The sequence below is a fragment of the Hyperolius riggenbachi genome, chromosome 1, assembly GCF_040937935.1.
Source record: "Hyperolius riggenbachi isolate aHypRig1 chromosome 1, aHypRig1.pri, whole genome shotgun sequence".
In the NCBI taxonomy this organism is placed as follows: Eukaryota; Metazoa; Chordata; class Amphibia; order Anura; family Hyperoliidae; genus Hyperolius; species Hyperolius riggenbachi.
The window spans coordinates 24,624,723-24,633,251 of NC_090646.1; the positions used below are offsets into that span (position 1 = coordinate 24,624,723).

The following is an 8,529-nucleotide window of genomic DNA, read 5'->3' on the forward strand; positions in this document are numbered from 1 at the left end:
GAATGTACATATGGTGGTGTGCTCTAACATATTGACAGTGTACAGGAACAAAGTCTGAAGAAGGCTTATTTAAATTGCCTTTAAAACATTTTTCAGGGTAAATGAGGCATGTAACATCATGTTTTTTTTAATGCTGTGGGGGACTTAAAATCCCTCTCTCTTTCAGATGGGAAATCCGAGTTTGCTCAGATAGGGCTATTCAGATTTTAAAAAATATCCGAATTGCTATTCAAAGTTCGGATAGTGGAAAAAGTTCAGATTATCTGGGTAGTTCGGATACCCTAATATTGGATGAGCACCACTGCTCAGGTGTCATTAAAAATGACAGTTTAGCAAAGAAAGGGAAGAAAACAGCATTTTTATTCTTCCAGTCTCAGATGGTAGGAGCTGGAGGACAGAAAATGAGTCAGGAAAGAGTTAACTAAGGAATAGAAGAGACCACTGCTACTAGGAAAAAAAAAAGAAAAACAGTCATAAATTAGGATTAGATAAATTAACAACTGCTCGGGTCAGTGTCAAAGCTGTAAAAGAGGTGAAGAAACTGCAGAGCTCACTGATGTTTTGGAATGCCTGCATTAAAACTCAGTGGAACTTAGTTCTATCTGCTTTGTAATGTAAATCTCTGGTATTTCTCACATCGATCTGTATTTCCATCATAAAAAGGAATGGATTATCAGTGACAGTTATGATTGATCCTGATTGTTTTAACACATCAGGAAGTGAGAGAGAGATGCAGGGATTGGGGAACTCTGGAATTCAGCTATTAGTGCAGAGCAGGGCGCTGGATGGCTGCGCTGCGGGACCAGAAGAGATGATTTACTTTGACATATGACCTCTTCTCTCTCCAAGTCCTGCCGCCCTTCTTATCTTATCTGATTTTATCGCCCTAGGCCGTGGCCTTTCTGGCCTTTCCAGAAATCCGGCCCTGTTGGTCACTGGGTGACTGGGGTTAATATTCAGAAAAGTTGGTGGAGCCTATAAATGCCAATCAAAATTCACCTATTGATTTTCAAGGGGAAATATTTTATTGCTGCCATTCTTGCACTGTTAATGGCACAAGCCTCAAACCTGGTACAGTTGGCCTTTTGGTGACTGGGGTTCAAATTCAGAAAAGGAGGTGGAGCCACAGCCAATTAGATTTATTTAATTTCAAAGCAAATCATCGATGCCAAAGACTGCAAAGCTCACAAACTAGGTCATTGAATAATTGAGTAATTGTGTGTTAGGATTAGAAAAAGTGGGCAGAGCCAACACTAGCCAAATACATACCCAGGCAACGCCGGACGACCAGCTAGTTTAAAATATTAGTAGTAGGATTAGAGATTTGACAAGGGATATATGAGGGGATTCTTGCTAAGCTTAATTAAATGATTTAAGATAACCTTAAATATTTAGCAATTGATTTGATCTTTAATTCATATTTTATGACATGTACAAGATGCCAGCATCCCGCTGCAATGCCAGATGCCCTCCCGGGTCCAGAAAAGTTCCTACTGAAAGCATTCATGTCTGCTGCTATGACTGTGCCCATTGTTCAGAGGGCGAGGTGTCCAATGCCACAGGTAGGAGTCATGACAGAAGGGTCCAATGCCACAGGTAGGAGTCATGACATAGGGGTTACAAATACTTTACTAGATAATATGATCAAAACAATCCAATCCCCATCATAGCCATAGGACCATATCCTATCAATCTACTAAGTTTTCTCCAAGGAGATAATGTTTCTTCTGATCTAAAGCACAGTGGTGCTCAGCAAGATTTCGGATATCCGAGTTACCCAGATAATCCAAACTTTTTCAGCTACCCGACCAGATTCGGATTCCGGATACCTCCGGATACCTCCAATGCTTCCGAGTTTTGTGATTGGGCTAAAATTTCCGAGTTGTGGTAATGCAGTGTTTCCACAGATATCCAATTTCCGATCAGTTTTCGATTTCCGAGTAGTGTTGTTGTTGTTTTTTTGTCATTTTTTGCAATTTCTGATTGGCCAAATACTTCCGAGTTGTTTCTGCATTATTATTATTATTTGTTGTATTTATAAAGCGCCAACATATTACGCAGCGCTGGACATTAATTTAGGTTACAGACAATATTTAGGGGTGACAAACAGCAATATGACAATACAGGAATACAAGAAAATCAGATCACACAGCACAGTATGAGTACAAGGTAATGCTTAGTCAGTCACTGCAGGGGAGCATGGTGATTAGGCAAGTTAGGTTCACTCAGATCCATAGGATGGGTGCACAGAAATGGAGGTGCATGATCAGGTAGGACACAAAAGGAGGAGGACCCTGCCCAAAGGCTTACAATCTAGAGGGAGAGGTAAGTACACGAATGGTAGGGGACCAGACTTCAGCTGCTAGTTTAGAGCAATTGTGAGGGCTTTGAAAGGCTTACAATCTAGAGGGAGAGGTAAGGACACAAGAGGTAGGGGACCAGAGTTCAGCTGTGGGTTTAGAGCAATTGTGAGGGGTGGTAGGCCAGAGTGAAAAGGTGAGTTTTATGGGCCTTCTTGAAGGTGATGAAGGAGGGGGCTGCCCTAATGGGTGGAGGTAGGGAGTTCCATAGTGCATTCTCTAAATTGGTCCATTTATTTCAAGTTTTGTGATTGGGCTAAAATTACCGAATTGCAGTAATGCAGTGTTTCTGCAGAAATCTAATTTCTGATTTCCGTTTTCCGATTTCCGAGTTCCGATCAGAAATTCAGATTTCCGATAGGAAGTTTTGAAATTTCAATTCCTTGAAATCCAAATGAGCATCCCTAGTCTTGCTGCCGTCGTGTTTGAGATGGTTGAGACACCACTCAGCTCTCTCATCTAGAGGAGTCACCCCACTCAGTTCAGGCTCCTCTACTTCCACATATGTCACCCTGCAGACAGGCTGGACAACCTGTGTTCAGCAAGCAGAGGGGGAGAGCCTAGTGCAGACCAGGGGTGTTGCTAGGATACTGGGAGATCCGGGGCACTTTTGGCCACTCTAGTCAGAAAATGGGTTTGGCCACACACTAGAATATGGGTGTGGTCATGGGTGGAGCCAAATTTACATGAACTTAACAGTGGTCTAAGTAGGCCTGCCCAGCAAAATGTTGGATGAATCCCCCTCTCCATGAATACAAATAAGATTGTAGCATATCACATAAATAATCAGTGTCAGTTAAAGGGAACCTTAACTGAGAGTAATATGGATGTTTCCTCTTAAACAATACCAGTTGCCTGGCAGTCCAGCTGATCTCTGTGACTGCAATAGTGGCTGAATCACACCCTGAAACAAGCATGCAGCTAATCCAGTCTGACTTCAGTCAGAGCACCTGATCTGCATGCTTGTTCAGGGGCTGTGGCTAAAAGGATTAGAGACACAGGATCAGCAGAAGAGTCAGGCAACTGGTATTATTTTAAAAGGAAAAATCCACATCCTTCTCAGTTTAGGTTCCCTTTAAACATAACTAGTCAGAGTTACCTGGCTTCTGTGCTGGCTGGTCTGGCTTTCTGCTGGGCCTGCTGCCAGGTTATCTGGCAGTCCCCCCATAGCATTCCCTGACCTTCTAGTGGACCCCTTCCCATGTTTCCATGGGCCTCCCATTGAGGCACCACAACTCCCAGCATGCCCCCATACAAAAATCACAGCTCCCTGAATGCCTTTTTAAAGGCACCACAGAACCCAATAACCCCCATAGAGTCACCATAGCACCAAACATACCCCCCATTAACCAGCGTAGGCTCTCCAGCCAGCAGCACAGATCAGGTTTTAGCCAGGGCGATCAGACTTACCCCCTTTTTTCCTCACTAGGGGGATGTCCTGCTGGGGGGGTCTGATCGCCGCCGGCTCTCTGCGCTTTGCGGGGGGGGCTCTTCACAGCCCCCCTCCGCAGCGTTTTCAGCGCTCCATCCTTCTCCCTCCCTCTCCCTTCCCCTCTGAGCTGCGCAGGACGGATATCCGTCCTGCGCATTGTAGCATAGGCTTCAGCCTATCAAATGACGGCGATCCCCGGCCAATCAGAGGCCGGGGATCGCCGATCTGCCTTACGGCAGCGCCGTATGATGTAAACAGCGGGGATTTCTTCCCCACTTGTTTACATTTTGCTGGCGAGCCGCGATCGGCGGCTCTCCGGCTGTTCACGGTGACAGCCTCCGTGAACAGACATGGAAAGGCCGCTCGAATGAGCAGCCGTTTCCATGGAAACTTTCAGATGACCAGTTTACGCCAATCGGCGTTAGCTGGTCGTCAAGAGGTTAATGCATCACAGCACCTAGCATGCCCACATAGAGGCACCACAGCACTCAGCATACCCCGATGCATGTACCACAGCTCCCAGCATGCCCGCTATTAAGGCACCACAGCAAACATTCCCTGGGGGACATATGGGGCACCCCAGAATAGATCCGGGGCACGTGCCACTGATCTTTGGAGCTAGCGACGCCCCTGGTGCAGACTGTGCTTAGAGTTGAACACACACAAGTGAGAATGAACTTACTGAAAAGGTTCTTGATTTATCGCTTAGCAGCCCACAGCCCCCGATGAAGGCATTGAGATCCAGTTCCTGAGCAGTATTTCTGCTCATAACGCCAGACTGGTAAGAGTGACGGGGCTGAAATTCACAGCCAAGACTGCGGGAACCATTGTTTTCTTTACACATTCCTTCTGAAGCAACGGACTGGACTTATCTTTCTCTGGCAGCTTGTTGTTTGTGACAGTGCCCTGGTGTTATATAGTGTTTAGTTTTAACTTATTTGTATGTTTTTGGTATGTGGGAGGAAACTGGAATTCCCAGAAACCCACGCAGACACGGGAAAAACATACTCTGTGCAGATAGTATCCTGGATGGGATTCAAACCAGGGACCCAGCGCTGCAAAGTGACATCACTAACCACCAGGGGTGCTCGGATACCCCTTTTCAAAATCCGAATTAATCCGGATCCGGATACCCAGATATCCGGATCCCAATCGGATATCCGATTTCGAACTTTTTGGTATCCGAGTAAATTCGGATATACGAACAAAATATCCGTCCGGATTCGGATATCCAGATAGAGAACCAAAAGTGACCTGAAAATGGCTTCAAATGCTTCCAGAGTCTCTTCAAATGGTCAAAATCCCTTTCGGTGCTCTCTCTCTCTCTCTCTCTCTCTCTCTCTCTCTCTCTCTCCCTCTCCCTTCGAAAGCGATTTGCCATTGAAGGTGATTTTAGCTTCTGCTCGGATATCTGAACTAACTATCCACCCAGATTTCGGATTTCAGATGGGAAATCCGAGTTTGCTCGGATAGTCTATTCGGATTTCAAAAATTATCCGAATTGCTATTCAAAGTTCGGATAGTGGAAAAAGTTGGGATTATCTGGGTAGTTCGGATATCCGGAATCCTGATGAGCACCACTGCTAACCACTACACCACCATGCTGCCCATGTGGAAGCCCATGTGGAAGCCTATGTGTAAGAAGAGCTCTCATAAGGAGCTAAAAAAAGATTCTTGCAGTCATACAAAACAAAAAAATTAAATTAATGGTGTTGCTTTCCTTTACTTATGTATCACACATACTGTATATCATTTGTGTCTCTCTTTTCATTGCAGATAGTGATAGCTGCTTCAAGTGTCCTGAAAAAGAATGGCCTGATGAGAGGAACATCAAATGTGTTTCCAAAATATTTGAGTTCCTGTCTTACGATAATGATGCCCTGGCTTTAATATTTTCATTGACATCGATATTGTTTTCAACCGTAACATTATTAATATTAGGTCATTTTATTTGTTACTGGGAGACTCCAATTGTGAAAGCCAACAACCGGACTGTGAGCTTCATTCTCCTGACCTCCCTCCTGCTGAGCTTCCTCTGTGTCTTCTTGTTTCTTGGTCGTCCTGTGGATATAACCTGCATGCTGAGACAGGTCTCCTTTGGAATTTTCTTCTCTCTTGCTGTCTCTTCTGTTCTAGCCAAGACGGTCACTGTTTGCATTGCTTTCAAAGCCACCAAACCTGGAAGTTCCTTTAAAAAATGGATCACAGTAAAAGTATCTAATTATTTGGTCACAATATGTTCTTCTATCCAAGTTTTCATCTGTGTAGTCTGGCTGTCAGTGTCTCCTCCCTATCAGGAGTATGACATGTCCTCTTATCCTGGTAAGGTCATCATTCAGTGTAATGAAGGGTGTGATATCGGCTTCTACTCTGTGTTGGGTTATATGGGGTTTCTGGCAGCTGTGAGTTTTCATCTGGCTTTTATGGTGAGGACATTACCGGACATCTTTAATGAGGCCAAGTACATCACGTTCAGCATGCTGGTGTTCTGCAGTGTCTGGATTGCCATGATCCCGGCCTATCTGAGCACCAGAGGGAAATACATGGTGGCTGTGGAGATATTTGCCATACTGGCCTCCAGTGCTGGACTCCTAGGATGTATATTTTTCCCAAAATGCTACATAATTATTTTTAGACCTGAATTAAACATCAAAAAGAGTCCATGTTATAAAAAATGAATCTGAAGGACACTCTCTATAATTATCAGGAGGATATGTATCTTATTTAGCCTAGAAATCTATTCTATAAAATTAGTAATTTCATAACTAAGCAAGCTAGATAAACTTTTACTATAGCCTTGATTCATAAAGCATTACCGCATGTGGTAATGCAGAAAACAGCTGACTTTACTGAGTACTTAGGAAAATGTCAATTCATAAAGGCTGTTACCGCATGAAAAACTGAAATTACCGAGCAGTGAGGTGAATTACCGACTTGTGCGGTTATTACCTCAACATGTCAGTAAATGTCAATTCATAAGGCCTTTAACAAGCAGTAATACCCACAATAATTACCGCAACCTCTCTGTGTGCAAAGTCTGTGTGAGTCTGTGCTGGGAACCATGACTCGCAGAAGCAGAGACCGCTGTGAGTGACAGGAGCAGGGAGGCAAGGAGCCAATAGAAACAGCCTCTGTCTCCTAATTGGATTTTGATAGGACCCAGTGCTTTTCCGGCGGGACAAAATTCGCCAGCAGAGAATCGGAACAAAACACATTTCCACAGATACCCTTCAGCAGTGTAACCCATTCAGTTCCTGTTTGAATATGTGAAGGAACTAGTGGGTAAAATCATGTATGACATATGTAAAGTCTCTTGAAGATCATCTAAGCTGTGGCAAATAAATAAAATGTTAAGAAAGACTAATGGACAGAGATTCAGAGGGAGCGGAGGCAGTATAACGAAACGTGCATTCTAAAGAGATGTCGGGGATGCCTCCTACTATTGTAATGTCCTCACTGCATGTAACAGCTTGTAACAAAAGAGAGATAACTCCACACTTCTGCTGTTATCGTTCAATGGGCTTTGGTAATTTACCGAACTTCAAAGGCAACTGTAAAAATGTTTATGAATTAGCACACAAAAGTGTAAAATACTGAATGCGGTATTATAACAACCAGATTTTTTTTATGAATCAAGGCCTATGTGTGGAGTTTTTTGTGCAGGGAGTTACACCATTGCTACACTGATCTTCTTTACTTTGGCTAGAAACCACACACATCTACAAAACCCTATTTGTTAAAGAAAGCAAAGAAAAGCAGTTGATAGACCTCCTCATGTAAAGCCTGGTACACACATCCAGTTTATCCAACTCTGATTGGCTATTTTTACCTCTTTCATGTTTATAGTTTTCAAAGTCTATTGGCCCTCATACTATATGGAAGTGATAACATTAGCCAAACATTGTGTAAGGTAAAAACTGTGGCGCCCCACTTCGATATGAGGAATAAGGTTGCAGCTGTGTTAGGATAAATCCTAATATCCAAGTGATCAAAGCTATAGTAGTTGTTCACAGCGCAGGTATATTCCTCTTCAAATGTGTATATCTCCACTCCACCACCTGTATGCACTCAAGGTGCAGATAAAGCAAACAGGGATGCTCTCAGTGGATAGTGTAAAGCTTGTTTATTTCGGGATAAAAAAGGGCATAACATCATCAGGGGATAATAAAAAAAAAAACAAACAAAAAAAAATCAACCTTTTTTTTAATCCCCTGATGAGGGCAGCAGCCGAAACTAGTCGGGACAAGAGCGGGCAGCACGGTGGCAGGGTCGTATACTGAGGTTCTAGTACCACATTGGGTGGGAAGCACTACATGCCTGGGGAGGGTCCTAAGTGGATTATCTCCTGTTATGCCCTTTTTTATCCACAAATAAACAAACTATCCACTGAGAGCATCCCTGTTTGCTTTATCTGCACCTTGAGTGCATACAGGTGGTGGAGTGGAGATATATACTTCTGAAGATGAATATACCTGCGCTGTGAACAACTGCTATTAGCCAGACATTGACCAATCAAAACTGGATTGTGTACCAGGTGTGACTCTCAGGTCCACATACCGTGTTTCCCCGAAAATAAGACACTGTCTTATATTAATTTTCCCCCCAAAAGGTGTGCCAGGTCTTATTTTCGGGGATGGCTTATAATTATGAGGGGTGGCACTACTCTATGTGCTCTATGTGCTCCGCCTGTAGTCAGATGTCACCCCATGCAGTCAGATGTGCCCCCCATGCAGTCAA

The 8,529-nt window shown here is 43.7% G+C and overlaps 1 protein-coding gene across 1 annotated transcript; it reads left to right on the forward strand.

Annotated features, from left to right (window-relative positions):
- Positions 1–1,429: 1,429 nt before the first annotated feature.
- LOC137527633 (vomeronasal type-2 receptor 26-like) lies at positions 1,430–6,470 on the forward strand. Its single transcript, XM_068248740.1, has 2 exons — positions 1,430–1,562; positions 5,569–6,470. Exons 1-2 carry the CDS (start codon positions 1,430–1,432, stop codon positions 6,468–6,470), a joined length of 1,035 nt encoding a protein of 344 aa, XP_068104841.1.
- The last annotated feature ends 2,059 nt before the right edge of the window (positions 6,471–8,529 follow it).